This window comes from Heterocephalus glaber, unplaced genomic scaffold (genome assembly GCF_053883595.1).
Source record: "Heterocephalus glaber isolate CG9 unplaced genomic scaffold, H.glaber_assembly_v1.0 deba00000768, whole genome shotgun sequence".
In the NCBI taxonomy this organism is placed as follows: domain Eukaryota; kingdom Metazoa; phylum Chordata; class Mammalia; order Rodentia; family Bathyergidae; genus Heterocephalus; species Heterocephalus glaber.
The window spans coordinates 3822250-3839787 of NW_028258162.1; the positions used below are offsets into that span (position 1 = coordinate 3822250).

General features: G+C 38.6%; 1 protein-coding gene across 1 annotated transcript in view; it reads right to left on the reverse strand.

Annotated features, from left to right (window-relative positions):
- Positions 1–17538, reverse strand: part of Cubn (cubilin) — a 259007-nt gene that overhangs the window by 94761 nt on the left and 146708 nt on the right. The window contains exons 32-36 of the mRNA XM_004859974.4: positions 12035–12194; positions 10261–10374; positions 8538–8648; positions 7109–7237; positions 6101–6233 (exon numbers count right to left, since the gene is read on the reverse strand). Of these exons, the coding sequence (XP_004860031.1) occupies positions 6101–6233; positions 7109–7237; positions 8538–8648; positions 10261–10374; positions 12035–12194 (647 nt within the window). The remainder of the gene's footprint in view (positions 1–6100; positions 6234–7108; positions 7238–8537; positions 8649–10260; positions 10375–12034; positions 12195–17538) is intronic.

A 17538-nucleotide genomic window follows, 5' to 3' on the forward strand; every position in this document is an offset into this window, starting at 1 on the left:
GTGCATTGTTGATGGGAATATAAAATACCACAGCCACTGTGGAACACAGTTTGGTGGTTCCTCAAAAAGACAAACACAAAATTACCATGTGATTCCACAATTCCACTTTTAGGAATATACCTAAAAGAATCAAAAGCATCAGCTCAAACAGATACTCGTACACTGAAAGTCATAATAGCGTAAATCGTAAGAACCAACAGGTGAAAACAACATTGACAGATAGGTGGATGAACAAAATGTAACAGACACATATATGCATACACACATGCAATCATTATTCATCCTTAAGGAAAAATTGAACTCTGCCTGACACATGCTACAATGTGGACGAATCTTGAAAATAGTACGCTGTCAAATAAACCAGCACACAAGGACCATATTATATGATTCTACTTTGAAACCCAGAGGAGGCAAATCCATAGACAGAAAGTTTAATAGAGGTTATCAAAGAATAAGGGAAGGGGAAATGTGGACCTACTGTTTAATGGGCGGAGAGTTTCTATTGTGATGATGAAAAAGCTCTGGAAATGAAGAGCAGTGATGGCTGTGTAACAGCGGATGCACTTAATGCTGCTGAATTGTACACATAAAAATGGCTAAAATGGTAAATTCTATGTTATGCATTTTTTTTTTACCATTAAAAAAAACCCTGTGAAATTTGGAGTAATAAAATTAAATAGTTGGGGCCTGGCTTGAGACATTAACCTTGCAGTAACATTACCAAGGTAATGACGAGGAGCAGAGCAGAAAATATTTTTGTGCTGTATTGAACTTAATTAATGAAAATGCCGCTATCTGTTGGAGGTAATATGTATGGAGATTTTAAAACTGGAGCCGAACTAGCAGATCACCTGTATGTAAGTTGTCCTTGGGTGTCCGAAGGAATGGTTCCCAGACCCCTATGGACACCAAAGTCTGCAGGCACTCAAGTTCTTATATAAAATGACATAGTGTTTGCATATAATATATACACATCCTCCTATATACTTTAAATCACCTCTAGATTACTTATAATACCTAATACAATACAAATGCTGTATAAATAGTTGTATACTATATTGTTTAGGTAATAATGATAAGATTAGTACAGATGCATATTTTAAAATACTTTTGATACTCAGTGTTTGAATTCATGGTTTCAGAACCTACGGATGCAAAGGTCTGTTTAAGGACTAGATTGCTACTTCTAGGGTTAAGAAATGCAAATAAGGAGGAGACAGAAAAAGAATGAAGCAATTTGTGAAATTCATAAATCTTAATTGTAAGCCACAATTTAACATTAAAAGATCTATAGACCAATTTACCACAAAACAAGTAGTAAAGGAGGGAAAGGATGGAAAAATATATTAAGAAAGAATTAATGGCAATTGCTAAAATTATTTGATAAACGTCAATACTCGTCCATCATAAAAGCTCATGGGAAATTAAGAACAGAAGGAAATTAACTAGATAAATGCCTACAAAATATACTCAGAGAAAAATATTTTAAAGCATAGCCTTAAGATCAGAACACAAGGACACCTGTCATCACTGCAGTCCCACACTGCACTAATGGGTTAGGTAGTGCGGTAAGAGAAGAAATCAGAGAAATCAAAGTTGCAAAGACTGGAAAAGAAAAGCTGTAACTCCATATTCAAATGAGTTCACTAACTCAATAAATACTTGCTAAACATCTTAATGTGTCAGGTTCTCTTTAGGCACTGAAATAAACAATAGAGACAAAAAGTCACTGGATCAGAAAACATCAAAAAAACCCAATAGGGTTTCCTTATACCAGCAAGCTAATATTTCAAAACTGAAACTTAAAAATTCATTCATACACATCTTTTTCAAGTCTCTAAGTATTGCCAGACACTGTCGTGGGGATTAGAAACCAGACAACAACTACAACAACAAAATAGACAATGTGCTTCTTTTTAAAGGGCTCATTTTCTAGGAAGAGAGCTCTGTGGATAAGTTGATCTACAATGAGGTAGTGCTAAGTTCTAGGAGGAAAAAATAAAGTACAATAAGGAGGTGTTACTTTAGGTAGGGCATTCAGGTTACATGTGTAACTTTAAAGTGGATATCATTTTTCAATGGAAATAAAAAAATAAAGTGCCTAGGAATAAATGTAACAAAAGACTTTTTAGACCTTTATGGAAAAAAATACAAAATTTTATTGATGGACATAAAAGGAGAGCTAAACAAATAGAGATATCCCTAGTTCAAGGATATGAAGTGTCACTATCATAAAGATGATAATTCACTCAAAATTAATTAATAAATTCAATGTAATTCTAGTTCAATAAATAAGTATGATTCCATTCATGTGAAGTGTAAAACAGAAAGCAGTATTTAATGGGGTGTTATGGATCTATGCATACAGATTAAAAGTATAAAACGTGAATGGAAATGATACACATAAAATTCAAGATGTGAGTTACCTTCGTGATGAAAAAGTAAAGGAATATGGATGGGAACTTGTGTTGCCCTGTAACATTTTATTTATTTAAAAGTAATTTTTGAAGGAAAATAAATTGGGGTGGTAGAAAAGACAAAATAGAAGAAGCCCAATACAAACGGTTGCATCAGTTTTTGGAAGGAGATTTTGTTAAGAGGAAAGACAAGACCAAGTGAGGGTAAACGAATGACTTAGCAAAGGTACAGAGGAAAAACTACCAGGAAGGGGAACAAAACACATCTCAAGGATAGAAATACATTTCTGTGGTACATTGTATGTATCTTTCAGTCAATCTCATAATGATCTTTGACAAGATTTCACACTAGAGTGAGTGTAGTGCTGCTAGGGGCTCCATTTCAGCTCAGGGATTAGGATGCCGATGCCGAGACGCAGCCCCACTAGAGGCTTTGGCCAACTTACGTGTCCATGGAATCAATATATCAACCAGACATCTGTGTGCTCCCGGCTGACCAGGACATAAGAGCGAATGGATTGCTCTGCCCCAGTCTATCCCTTGCTTCTCAGAACAGACGCTAGTCTCCAGCTAGAAAAACAATCAGCTGGTGGCCCTCATGATCCTATCAAGGTGGGTCACTGGCAAACAAGTCACCTGCACTATATTCTAGACGTAGTTATATCCACAAGCTATGATTGATAAATGAGAAGCAGAAGAAATCAGGAAATGTCCCTATCAGGCAAAGCAAACCCCTATTTGTCTTTACTTCCTTGACAATCTGATGCTTTGTAATAACAAAAGTTATTATCTACCCTCATTTTTCACAAGGAATTGTTTTGATTCCACCTGTGGGATGACTGCTAAGTTTGCTGCTTAACTTCAAGCTCAATTTTATGACCCATAATATTACCAACAATGGGAAAATTGTTTCTCTGCTTCTCAGAAAGGGAAGAAGAGAAGGTTCTGTTCCTCAGCAGGCAAATTCCATGAAATTGCCTCTAAAACCTTTCTACCCAAAGTTGATACCAGGTCTGGCAGTATCAACAAGACCAGGGAGCTTATTCCAAATGAAGCATCGGGCTCCACTAGCTAACTGAATGAGAATGCAAATTTTAGCAAGATCCCAGGTGATCAATGTGCATATTAAAATTCTGCACAATTGTCCAGAAGATTGCAAAGTGCAGGTCTTTTCTCAGTTCCACATTATTATCTAGCTCTAAACAGTAGAAAAATGTTTCATTAGAAATTATGCTAGGACACTATAAGAATCAAATCGAACTTTTAAAAACATTTTTATTGTTCTTGGAAATCTTTGTTTTAGGCTGGTACTTTTTGAAGCAAGTCTACCCTTTGGCTAAGATGTTAGTAAAACTATGATGTGAAACAAAAATAATAAATCACTGTTTCTCATTACCTCATTTCAATTCTTGAACCAAGACCAACTACTTTCTAAAAGCACTCTGCAAGCATACAGTGCAATTTTTGTTAATTCTTTTAAATATGTGTTTTACCAAAAAAAACCCTCCTTTTAAGGTTTTATTTCTCCTTGTCCTTTTTTTTTTTGCAGACTCAACCATAATTTCTCCAGTTCTTCTCCCTGCTCAATTTCACCACCACGTTATCCGCCATCCAAACCCTATGTTTTAGAACTTGATGTGATTCATATGCTTCCCCTAGGCTTCTCACACACTCCAGGGAAGATTTCTAAGTGCCCATCTGAATGTAGTTTAAATCAGGGAAGAATATTATAACTCACAAGCCTTGCCACGAAGCCCTTCTCATTATCATCTGCACAACAAGAAGCATCGTGCACTCTGCAAAATTCATTTTAACAATAAAACTCAAGCAAGTAACATGAAAGTAGACAAACTGAACTTCTTATAGGTGAGAAAGGAGATAGCTGAGTCCTGAAGAACTCTTCTGTGCAGTAATTAAATTGGGACAGCCCACTGCTGTCCATTTAGATTTATTTGTGAAGCATAATAGAAGATACTTTGGAAATGACAAGTACTGGGAGAATTACCATTCAACAGCTTGCACTATACAGTATATTTTAAACTTGACATCTTTAACCCTAATGGTGGTCCTAGAAGTTCACTAGCATCTTTTGAGGTTTCAGTTAAATGGGTTTCCTGTCGCTTCATTAATAATTTGCCACAAACTTGGGTCTTATGTGTCTTAAATATTTCTGATTCCAACCCAGTTCCTGGCAGCCACTGAACCTCAGAGTAGTCAACAGTATGAACGTGGCAGAGACCAAGAAGAAAAAGATCAAATAAGAAAGCTATTTCACAAGGTCCCGAGTTTGATCCCTGGTACCAAAAAAAAAAAAAAAAGAAAGAAAATTATTTCATTTGCAAAGTTTTGAGGCCTAGTGAGTAGGTGAAGGACCCTGGACTTCATTCTAAGAACAATGATTGTGCCTTACTCATCATTGTATATAAAGGATCTCACATGGGCTGACTACATGCTTAGCACGTAACAGGGTTTGATAAGCATTTGCTGAATACAGGAATAAATAGATGTCAGATGAACGTTATACAGAGAGGTGTGTCCACCTCCATATAGAATTGGGTCCTTTTAGTAAACCCAAGGACAGTCCAAAAGCTCCTTCCCACATGGCAGCTTAAAATGGCATTGGCTTTGAGGCATGCAGAGGGTGTCTGTCTCAACACAAAGCCACTTGGACTCTGAAGAAGCATTCTCTAACTGATGGATTAAAGAAAGCAACTTGAGATGCTTGAACTTGGTCCACAAATAGGACCGTTGTCTTATATTTTTATCAGTTCTTGATGGAAAGATTGGTATGTCCAGGAGGAAGAGGCAGACTATGGAATAAATAGGCCAGGGTCTTCTAAACACCTTTCTCAACATTATGTTACTTATGTTCTCTTCAATACAGAATTAGTAATTCCAACCATAGCCAAGTAACAAGTAATATAGTACAGTGTATAACATTTAATTCAAAATGGCAATTTAAAAATACCAAAGTATTATCTCTCCATATCTTGTTAAGCATCCATTACCAAAGTAGCATGACATAGGTACCTCTCTACTGATTGATTAAAACATTCCATTTGTATGCCATATGCTTTTTATATTTACTTCTGGGACATACAATCATTGTTATTTAACATAACCTAAGACTACTCAGATTGTGTAAGAGCCTACTGTTAATTCCGTATCTATAGTCTATATTCAAAAGGTGTTAGAGTTTGAAAGGGATTTTATAAATCAACTGCTAAGTTCCAAAAACCTTCCAAGATCATTCTTCTGACAGGGAAAGAAAAAAAGGTGGATTAAGCAGGGATAAAATATGGGTAAAAAAATAGTCTTAATTGACATGAGACTTTCTCAACTGGAAGAACCTGAAATGTGACTAATTCCAAAAAAAGATAAGAATTACTGTACTCTGACCATGAATGTCCCATAGATTTATTCACCAAGAGCTCAAGAATGTATTTCCAGTAGTGTAAAAGCAGGATGCTAGAACTATTTTTAAGAGACTCTTAATGCTATTTATAACCCAAACTATGACTTAAACATAGGAAATTTGGAAAAAGACTTCCACAAGTTCCCACAGTATCCCTTTAGCAGTTGTTTGGACACATATGCTGTTGGATGTTCATCCTATTAGTAACAGAGCTTCCTTCCTACAGATTCATTAGCACTGAAACAATATACCATAAAAAAGGATTTACATAAAAGACAGCTGGATCCGGTTGCCAGGGGAACTGATAATGCTCCAGACACATTCCGAATTAGGGGGGTAAACGTCTGGGTAGCTAGGGGTCTCGAAGGTGCCTGTAGCCCTGTGGAAGTTTCCACCGCAAGCTGGAAGAAAAGAGAAATAAACAGTGTCAGAGCACAAATCAAGAGTGAGATACCACAATATATAGAAAGAACATTAGAGCCATTATCAGCATCAAAGGATATAGCACTTCCTAAATCCATGCTATATTTATAAGGGAAAGGTTTGTAACCTGAAAAACAAGACCCACACAGTGTGGGGATCAGAAAGAATCTCTGCAGTGTCTTCTCTAAAAGCCTTTTCTCCCTATGAACTCTAACTCTGAGTAATAAAAAATTTGTTCTCAACCTTACAACCATTTGGTTTTTCTGACCAGGATTATCTTCAACACTGACCTAGAAGAGAGCAGTATTCCAGTTCTTTCCTCTCAGGAAACACCAAAATGCATACCCCAGCCTGTAGGTGTTCTTCAGCTTTTTCCTCACATGGGAGATGGCAGTTAAATCAGCTCCTCCAGTCTAAGAAACCCAATGCTGGGGCTCCTCTTTCCTCTCCTCCCCATGTGCCTCCCTGTCCACATCCAGACCGTGCCTGAGCCCAGCAGCAAGGCCTGGGAGATGGGAGAATTCCCACATGTTTGTTCATCCACAGGAGAACACCATCAGATGCTGGCAGTCAGGGCCACCTTAACAAACATGTCTCCCAGGCACGGCAAGTTATGGGAGATCATGAGATTTAGCTGAAAGCACAGCCAGGTTTCCAGCCAGTTTTCTCACTTCAAGAGTTTGCTATTGTTAGAATTTACATGTTCATCTAATTGGGAAGAAGATAAGATCAGGCATGGGGGTAATCTCAAGAAACCAGCTCCCAACACTGGAGGTAAAAAGAGTTCCAAATAACAAACCAAGGGTCTACCACAGGCCTACTGACTTGGTGGCCCTTTGTTTGAGTTTCTTACCCGATGTTGATGCAGCATATAGAGCATGAAAACCATCATAGTTGTTTCCAGAATCAGAGATGAACCTCAGTGTCAGGGCCCTGCTGTAGGACGTGATGGGATGGGGCAAGGAAAAACCACAGTAGCGGCCTAAGTGATGAAGACAATGACAAGGAGATTGAACCGAGATATGGCAGAGGGCATAAACACATCTAGTAGAATTACAGGAGACCCACCCATCCAGAAGAAATCACTACTAAGAGAACCATTTCATCAGTGTTAGTATTTCAGACACTGCCTGAGAATTCAACATAAGCTCTGAATACTAGCATTGGAGAGATGATTTATGTGATTCATGATGAAGAACAGAGGGGAAGTTTATGTGACCTGGCTCCAAAAGGAAAACTGAAGTAAAATCTGCAGCATAGTAGGGACCTGCTCAAATAAATACACTAATACTTAACAATCTCAGGATAATTCAGTGCAGAAAAATGTGGCTGTTGGAGCCAGATGCCCCAGATTCAACTCCTGGTTCTGCCATTTACTAGCTACATGACCCAGGGCAAGTTAAATGCTCCTCGTTTTCCTCATGTGATAAAAGAGAATATTAAAAATAATGATGCCTATTTCATAAGGGCATGAGGACTGCATTGCTGTTTGTAAAGTACTTAGTACTCAGCACAAGGCAGCGCTACACAGATGCTTGCTTGGTCCTAACCCGTCCTCATCGGTGCTCAAAGGCTCTCAGGAAAGACCATGAGAGATGTGCGCAGAGCATAGAGCGCTCACTGGCTGCCTGCTGATGTCTCAAGCTCTGTTCCGGGTACCAGGAATAAGGCAATGAGCAAGACAAAGTCTCTTCTCTGACACAGCCTGTCTTCCAGTACCATAGGAGAAATCTGTGTCAGGCAAACTCAGAAACTACTAAGTTGATGGAAAAACTTAATCGTCCTGGAATTATTTTGCTTGAAGACATTTTAAAACTACATAGGAGTATACTTTAATTTTACTGGAATGTCCCACAAACAAAAGGACAGATTTTTAATTTAAGCAATTAATTAATTTTTTTGCTTTGAAGACAAAGAAGAAACACACTCAATTTGAGTACAAGAACTTTCTTCAAATGCTGACAAGAAATTTCAGACAGTATTTTATCTAAAGCTGGAACAGACTTCATCACTGCTATCTCAGTTGCAACATTTAATTTTTAAAAATACACACAAACTACTCATGTCCTTGAATATAAACATGGTGAATTTCCTGAACCCCACATTAAGTCCTGCTTTTTTTAATCCTCTAATTATATTTCCTTGGCTTATGCAACTCTTCACATTTATTGGAAATGGGGTATAGCTCAGTGGTAGAGCATTTGACTGCACATTTATTGGAAACATTTCAAAAATAACACACAGCCATGACCACAGATGTAAATGAGTGAATGCCACAATACCTCGGAGGGGTGCATCAGAGTCGCTGCCGTCCAAAATTTCTATATAGTCCAGAGTACACCCCCGACTGTTTTGAAGCCCAAAGTGGGTAAAGGAGAGAGTAATATGATTGACTGTAAGAAAAAAAAAAGGATGGGGAGATTATTTAATAAACTATTGGCAAACAAAACATACAGAGAAAGAAAATTTACCTCTGATAATTTCATATGAGGGTTTTCAAGCAGAGAAGTATGGAATTTGGCAGACCTGAATCAAGTTCATGAAGTTAGAGAAGGGTGCAAGTCTATGCTAAAGGATCCAGCTGAAGTGGCCAAAGTGTTAACAGAATCTGTAGTTCTGAAAAGGCCTGTAGGAGCTGAAGAGCTGGTAGCAGGAAACAACAGGACTATGGGAAATGTGCAGTTGGAAAACATTACTTTTACACGTTTTGACACTGACTGATGTTACTGGTGTGTCCCTCCCAAAGCATTTGTTCTCAGAACAGTTTCCTTATTTCAGACTCTTCACATATCCTTCTACGCAAGGCCTTCTTTCCCCTAGGCGCTCGCACCCTAGCACACTCAGTTCCATCACAGCTTGTGGCCTGCAGGTTCAGAGTCTTTTACCAAGAGAGCTTTGAATTACTGGCAGAACAGCAAGTGCCTGGGTACATTTTCACTTTCGTCATTCTTTCAAGGTCCCTAATCTACAGAACAAGATCTTTTCCTGTTACTGCCCTTGAACCAGTGAGATCTTTCATCTAAATGCTTTACAACTCATTAGAAAATAATCCTCAGGCACACGCTGCTTTATCCCCTTCTCCCTCCGGGCTCCCTTCTCCTTCTGCAACTGGCCAAGGATTACATCACAGGCCCCACGCATTACCATGTCAATAAACATACCATCACTTTGTTACCTCTGAATGTCGCTAGGTAAAGGGCGAGATAATATTTAAACCAAGCTTTTCATTTTGAAAATTATTTGTACTGCAGGTTGATTAGCTTAAGTGACTTATCTATTTTCACACGGGTCATGAATTACAGAGCTGAGTGGAGAACTCAATGACTTTCCCACATTATTTCTGAAATCACAAATTTTTCCTGAAAACCTCAAAGGAGGGCAGGGCTCAAATGAAACAGGACTCATAACGGCCCCAGGATCACTTCCACTGGAGCCATTTTGCTGTGTCCTTAGAGGTCCACAGTTTTCCCTACTGGTAAAATATGGACAATAACCCTTAAAATCAGACTGCTAGACCACTATCAGATCAGCAAGTAAGATTCTAGGACTTCAAAAAGAAAAGAAGCATTATTGAATGTTTCGTCCAGGCCTGGGCTGGATTTTTTTTAAATGTAGGGGAGACCAAGTTTTATTAGTTTTCACTTTGCTTTCAGAAAGGGGCTGAGGAATATTTTTTCAGTAACTGTTCCGAATGCCTACCACACTCAAAGCACACATATCATTACTTTTGCTTATGCCCAGTCTCACATAGGTTTGTTGTGCTGTGTGTGTGTTTATTTCCCTTTGGTAGGCTTTACAACTAAGAAAAAAAGAGAAACATTTATATTAAGATGAAACAGTAAAAATTACTTCCTTATAAGACTAGGAAACAGTTAGGACTTCCAAACAAAGAGGAAGCTACAGTAATTGTTACCACTGAAAAGATAAGAACATCACTCCCAGACTGACTTTCCCACAGACACTATCGATCCTGGATGCCTCTCCTTCTTTATGTTTGTTACTTACATGGAGGTTGAGCTTGAATTATCCAGCTGCAGTTCTGATTGTGTGGGTATTTGGCAGGGTACAATGGCGAGGAAATGGTATCAAAAGAGTTGGTGAGGACGTAGCCTCCACAGACTGGAAACACAAACATACGCATGTGTCATATACTTTTCATTTCTACTGATGGTACCAAAACATTTGATGAATAAAAGCACAAATGATTTTTTTTTGAAACGCACGCCAAGGAAGTCGTCTGCCAAGGAAACTGCACTTAAACCATCAGAAAACGGGAACACACTTAACAAGATAACTTTCTTCAATTACAGGAAGTAGGGAAATGGCACAGAACAACAGATTAAATGGCTATGAATTGCCTGAATCATTCAAACAGAACACTGGCCTTGATTTGCTTACTCTGTCCACCCACAAACTAGGAGAAAGGGAATAATCTGTTTATAAATGATCTCTTTTTTTTTTTAATGATCTCTTTTTTTTCAAGAAAATAATTACTCAATAGAGCAGAGCAGGACTTCATAAGAACAACTAGATATTAACAGAGAAGCTCCGAGGTCTGTGGGCATCCAGGAGAGAGAGAACGGTGCCGCTGGTGGGTCTAGGAGGTGTCTCCAGGAAGACAGTGGACAGAGGAGGAATTGGAGCACGGGAAGAGCAAAGATGCTTAGGAGGCGCCTACACAGAGGAGGTGGAGGTGCCCAGGCCTTGAGGGGTGTTGGGGATCATGCTGGAAAGCGGTCAGAGCCTGCATGGGCCCCTTGGTTAATGCCCAGAGGGGCTTGTGTTTCATTTTCCAGATCATGCGAGACACACAAGCTCAATGGCACGATCAGAGTGTGGCTTTTGCAAGTGACTTTGAAGATGGACGAGGGAGGGTGAGTTTGAAGAGGGCTGTTACAACACTGCAGGTAGGAGAGAGTGGGGACTTTTACTCTGAAGTGATACCATTGGCAGTAATTAAATGTAAACAGAAAAAAGCATTAAGAAACTTTTTTCTTTGAAATCACTGAGAGTGGCTGATAGAAATATGGAGTCTATCTTGCTCCAAAGTTTACAGCTCATCTTTGGGAGCTCTTAATCCAGAATCCATCCCCACTGAGGGCTCTTTGCAAGAATACCCGCAAGTCCACTGAGTTGCATGTAAAGACTAAGCAGATTAAATGTAATGGAAGTGAATGGTCTGAACCATCGAAATAAAAATCATCACCGCACAGAGCCCTGAGTTCCTTCCATGCCTGACAGTTGCATAAAAAAGGTTAATCTCTGACAAAGACCAGATGAAAAGCAATGGGTGACAAGTTTATGGAGGGAAAATCAGGAAGCAGTAACTCAGGAACAACACAATAGGAAACAGCCATGACTCAGTTGGACAATGGAGGGATTCAGAACTGAGAGACATGAAGGCTCTACAGTACACGAAAGTTTTGTACTTTATTGTGGTGTGTCTCCTTGAAGTATAAAACCGTGGACAGTGCAAGCCTTGGATAAAAATGTTTTTATACTGTCTCAATCATCAGAGGCACCTCTAAATATTATTCTGAAAACTTTGAGACTATACAGTGTGTTTTAGAGATACGCAGATCCAAAGGAAGTCAGCACCAAAGGGAAAAGTATCAACAGTCAGAATAATTGTTAAGTCACATTTTTCTGTATTTACAATTTTGCATGTTAAGTAGGAAGCTGTGATTGGTTTTGGGAGAACTGGTCTCCTTTAATCACAGCACCAATCAGGGCAGTTAACAAAATTTCTCCTGTGTCAGGAGACCCGCAGGGTACTTGCCTTGCCTGAACTGGGCTCGGAAGCCCCTGCTCTGTCTGGAAGCGCCAGACTGGAATCTCACAAAGAGGCTGTCCCCTGAAGAGGTGATGGGGTTAGTCAGCTGCTGTCTGCCGCACACGCTGGCCAGGCGAGCTGTTGCAGAGTTTACGCCATCATGTGTCTACAGGGACAGAACACAGGAACCCTGGCTCAGCACCTCAGGATTACAACGGTAAAGCTCACATTCGGGCACTGGAGAGCTAACAGAAAACCACACAGTTGCTCGACCTAGGGAAATGGCTTTCTTGTCTTGCCATGCAGCTCCACAAGAATGTGCAAGTCTTCATTTCCAGGGACACTTACAGGGCTTTCCACAGGGGTTTCACGTACTCTGACTCATGTCTTCTCTGATATCTTCATACACGATGTCCCTTTCACAGCCCTCCTTCCTCCCCCGACTTCAGGACAGTCCAGACCCACAACACTTACCGAATACGTTTGATGCAAGAATGAACATAAAAGCAAATAGCTGAGAAATAATAACGAGTGAGCACTTATTGTCAGAAACCTAACATTTGTTGGAACTTTCTTCTCTTCACAAGCTCATTCATGGTCAAAAAGCAAGAGAAATGGTAGAACCCCTTCAATAGCATGAGTGGTATGAGTCTGACTTAGAAATATCTCTCTCCTTTTAAAAAATATTTTGCACTGTGTTTCTACCTAGTACTATGCTGGGACTTTTCCAGCTCTCCAAAGATGCCAATGGAACAGAGTTTACATCATGTACTTGAATTCTCTGTATCAGTTTGTGAAACTGAAGCTTAATCATCTGGATGCTGTGTCTAGTAGGAAGTTCTGAATGCTCTCATGTTTAAACTGGGGAGAGATGATTTTCTTGTCTGAGAGAGTTACCATTCATTAAGTGCTTACTACGTGCCCCAAACTGGATTCAGTCCTGCACACTCTCTGGCCCATTTTCTCCCAACCTTCTTTTTTAAGAAGAGGGAAAACCAATGCACAGAGACCCTACGTGACATGGCCAAGTAGCACAATTCCTAAGAGGGATGGGTCCCACTGAACCAAAGGAAATTCCAGAGCTGAAGCTCTTTCATTGCATAGAAAGCAAGGTGTCAATTCAGCAGGGTAGATATATCACCTTGCCAGAAATCAGAATAATGTTGAAAGTATGAAATTAAAATATGGTTATTTCATTCAAAAAATTCCATTGATATTTTATAAGACAATCTTGGGAAAAAAGTAGTTCAGCAATCTAATGAAAGGAAGGTACTCACAGGTACTTTGAAATACCTAATGATGATAGTCAGTATTCTCTCTCTATCACACAGGTATGACAGGGAACCTATGTTCAGTTTGATTTGTACAAGCATGTGAATCAAATAGCAAAAGGATTTTAATTCTTAAAGCAAGGAATAAAGCTGTTAGGGTAATGATTTTAAAAGAATTGTGATTCTGAAGCAGTACATCATTCCATCTTTTTTCTTTCTTTAATCTAATGTTCACATTTAATTCTATATATCCAATAAATGAAACGTTAATGCTGACTTTCATTTGGCAAAGATTGACTAAAAATAAATTATGTTTTCTTAAGCAATTTGAAATACAATTGCCAGTCTAGTATGGCTGTTTCTGTTGATACTTTGAACACCTTACACAAGTGATGGCAAACCTTTTAGAGCTGCCAATGATAACAAACAGCCGGCTGCTGCACATGTGGCATAGGTTCACCACCACTACTTTAGACATAGCCAAAACAACATATAAGTCATCATCAACTACATTCTACATTACTACATTCACACTTCAGCCTTCTCTCAAACACTGTCATCATTGGTTTAACTCATATCTTTATTATATTTTAAAATATAAAATATTTTTATGACTTCCTAAACTTATAGCTATAATAACCTTGGATTTTAGTAATGTTCTATTAATACTATTTTAGTTGTTCATAAAAAAAATCTTATAACACTTGGGGTTACAGCGTCTGCGGAAATTAGCAATTGACTTGCTCAAGGTACAAGACTACTTGCTTCTCTTAAGATGCTTTATTTCTTCATTTGTTAGAACAACATTGCTTACTTTCTTAAATTCTGCTGGAACACTTGGTTCTATGAAGTTTATAGACTACCCTCATAAAAAACCCCACAAGATTTAGAACTGCTTTCAAATCTAGGCTCATACAGGCAAGCTATTTCTAGTCTTGTCTATTTCTCCCCAAATGCAGAAGTCTAATGTGTAAGTGGATATTATTTCTTATTTTTCTAAGCCCTTGTTTTGTTCTAAGTAGATGTGATTCTCTCAAGAGAAAAAGGAAATAATGTGGAAAAGGTAAACCAGAAAAATAAAGGATAGAAACTTCAGAAAGTCACATGAATGAGTCATTTTTCTGGGGATTCTGTGGCTTGGACACATCTAGGAGGTCTGCAGACTTCCATGCCCCATCCCTTGAGTCCTTGAATCTTAGGACCCCTGCTGAAATTCACTGGCTGGTCATTGCTTCACAAGGAATGGATCCAGAGAAGGTTTCCAGCTGTCCTTGAATTGAGATTATATACCAATGGCACACCACATGTATGAGTGTGTTTTACATTTTACACACACCATCACAAATTAATCTAGTCTGCCATGCCAGGTAAATATTTTTTGTAATGAAGAAACTGAGATAAATATGGTAACCATTAAACTATTATTTTATTCAATGTAAACTTATAACTTATGCATGATCACAGAGCCAGTGAGCAGCAGTCTTTTCTTGCCAGATTCTGTATTATATCCTGCCACTTCTCTTTAGAATGCATGTGATAGTTATTAATTTATATATAACTAATTGTCATTTTATGACATTTCAAAACCTGAGGCTATTAATGTGCCAGGTTTTTAAAACTGCATTTGGAATATTGATTCTCTTTTGAGAGTAACACTTGCAATAATATGTCGATATTCTCACATTTAAAGTTTTAATTGGCAAAGTTACAAGAAAATCATAACAAGAAAGAAAATATGAGAAACTTTGTTCTTTTTTAAAATTCTAAAGTCATGAAAACTTCAAACATGAGTTTTAGATGTTAAGTCAATATGCATTTTCCTTTACTTCCACTTAGTTCCTAAGGCAGAGATAGCAAATTATATTACTACTGGGTACATGTATAATGTATTCATGTAATTTGCATAATTCTTACTTAAATCTACTGCCAAGATTTTTCTAGGCCTGAGAATTGATTTTCCAACCTGTTATTTAAGTAGTAAATGTCAGAGCAATATATAAACAAAATAAAGTAAAACTTTGTGCATCCTAACTGACTCATTCCTATGATACTAATACAATAAAACTTTGGAGTCAAGTCCCCTAAAGAAAAAGTAGCCCCCATCTTGAGAAGTTCCAACTAAAGCAGCTCTCAGAAAACAAAAGCAGATCTGGCTAAATGTAATCTAATTCCCATAGGAAGGTTCATCAGTGCCTTTAGAAAGTATCCAGAGTTTTGTAAAATTTTAAGATATTAGCACAGACTTTCAAAATGCCCAAATTTAACTGCATCACAATGAAATAGAAAACTTTTAAAGAAGAGCACCTGGCACACAATAGATAATAACTGTTAGATGCACAAATGAATGTGACGAACATATGACAGCTTATGGTCTTTAAGAACAGAGTCCTAGGTTTGAAAAAACCCAGAGTTAAGGGAAAGTTCTCATTTCCCTCATGGGGTGGATTGTACAAGCACTTGGTAGGCACAGTGATGGGCAGGAGGCCACTCACAGTGGGAAAGAGGTCACTCGTGGCTGCTTTCTGGGTAGTATTTCTACATGCTGGCCCAAAGGGCAAGTGGAGGGGACCTAATTACAAAGCACCACCAACCCCACTAACTCAGCTTCACCCACAGTGTGAGTGAAGGTAGATGGGCTGAGAACATCAGGCTCATCCTGAGGCCCGTAGCATTCTGAACACATGACATGTTATGATCCTGTCAGAGCCCTCCACATACTACTAGCCAAAAGCGAGAACCAAACCAAAGCTTATGAATTTTCATACTTGACATTTAAATTCCTGGAGAAGATTTGGGTAAATGTCAATCATTGCCAAGGTTAACCCTTATCAACCTTATCACACATCAAGGGACACAGTAAAACCATTCACGTGAGAGAATGACATTTACAGTTTTGAAGGTCCATGAGCAGAGTCCTAAGAAATGGTAATATGCAAAATAAATGAGCCCAACAGTGAGGACATTTTACCTTCCTATAAACATACTGATGCTATAAATATGCATTATTGAAGAGCTCCACTATTTAAGAGATGGTAGCAGAATTCCTTCTAGAGGGAAAGACAGTCTTTAGAGGAACACTTTCACAGGCTTTTAGAACAGGAGCACAATAAAAGGTGTTCTTTTATGTTGCTGGAAGCAAGTTGCTCCCTTTCTACACTTCCTAACATGTTGCTCAGTTTTCTAGTTTGTAAAATGGGACCGATAAGAGTATACAGTTCATGTTGTTCAAGAAAAGTAAATGAGTTAAAAGATATAAAGTACTTAGAAAAGCTTCTGACATAAAGTAAATATGTAATCGATATTAGCCTCTACTACTAAAGTGAGACAGAGAGCTAAATTTTTATGTAAGAAATTAGGTGGGAAATTAGGAAGGCAAAAAAGAAAAGAAGTTCAGGAGTGGAATGTCCAGCAAAATGGATGAAGTAGGAGCCCCAGTGATAGATATAATCGATAAAAATTACCCAGCTGGAGATGGTGGGGCAGTAGGCAACTTTTGAGGTGTCTCTGAATGATTCCCAGCTCTTAGTATTCTTGTGCTTCTGTAATTTCTTCCTCAAGTATGGGATAAACCTAATGACTTACTTTAAATTAACAGAGTAAAGAAAAACTGATGAGATAGGTCTTCCATGGTTAAAATTCAAGAAATGGTGGCCTCTGTCTTGCTCTCTCTCTCTCTCTCTCTCTCTCTCTCTTTGTTTCTCTGTTTCTGTGTGTGTGTCTGTCTGTCTGTCTATCTGTCTCTGTCTCTCTGTCTCTCTCTATGTCTATCTCTCTCTCTCCCCTTGGGACTATCTCTTGTCCTGCCTGATGCTTGCTCCTATAAAGCAAGCTGCCACGCTGTGACACACTATGGAGAGGACTTCATGGCAAGGAGTCAAAGGAGGCCTCCAGCCAACAACCTGAATGCAAATGAGTTTTGCCAGCAACTACAAGAGCAAACTAGGTGAGCCACCACCTCTGGATTCCTGGCCCATGAAAACTGTAAACATGGTTGTTTTAAACTATTATGCTTTGGGATAATTTGTTACACATTCATAGATAACTAAAACAGAGGATGTGAAATGAAAGACTGAGGGAAAAGCGGTCAAAGGCTTCCTAAGAACAAAGCATATAATACCTGTAGGTGCCTGCAATATTTATTCAAAGTCTACCACATAAAAGGTGTCAAATATAGGTTATTTTTTAAAAATCATGAAAAAATATAAACTCCAAGTTTATCTCAACAAGGGATAGAGAGAA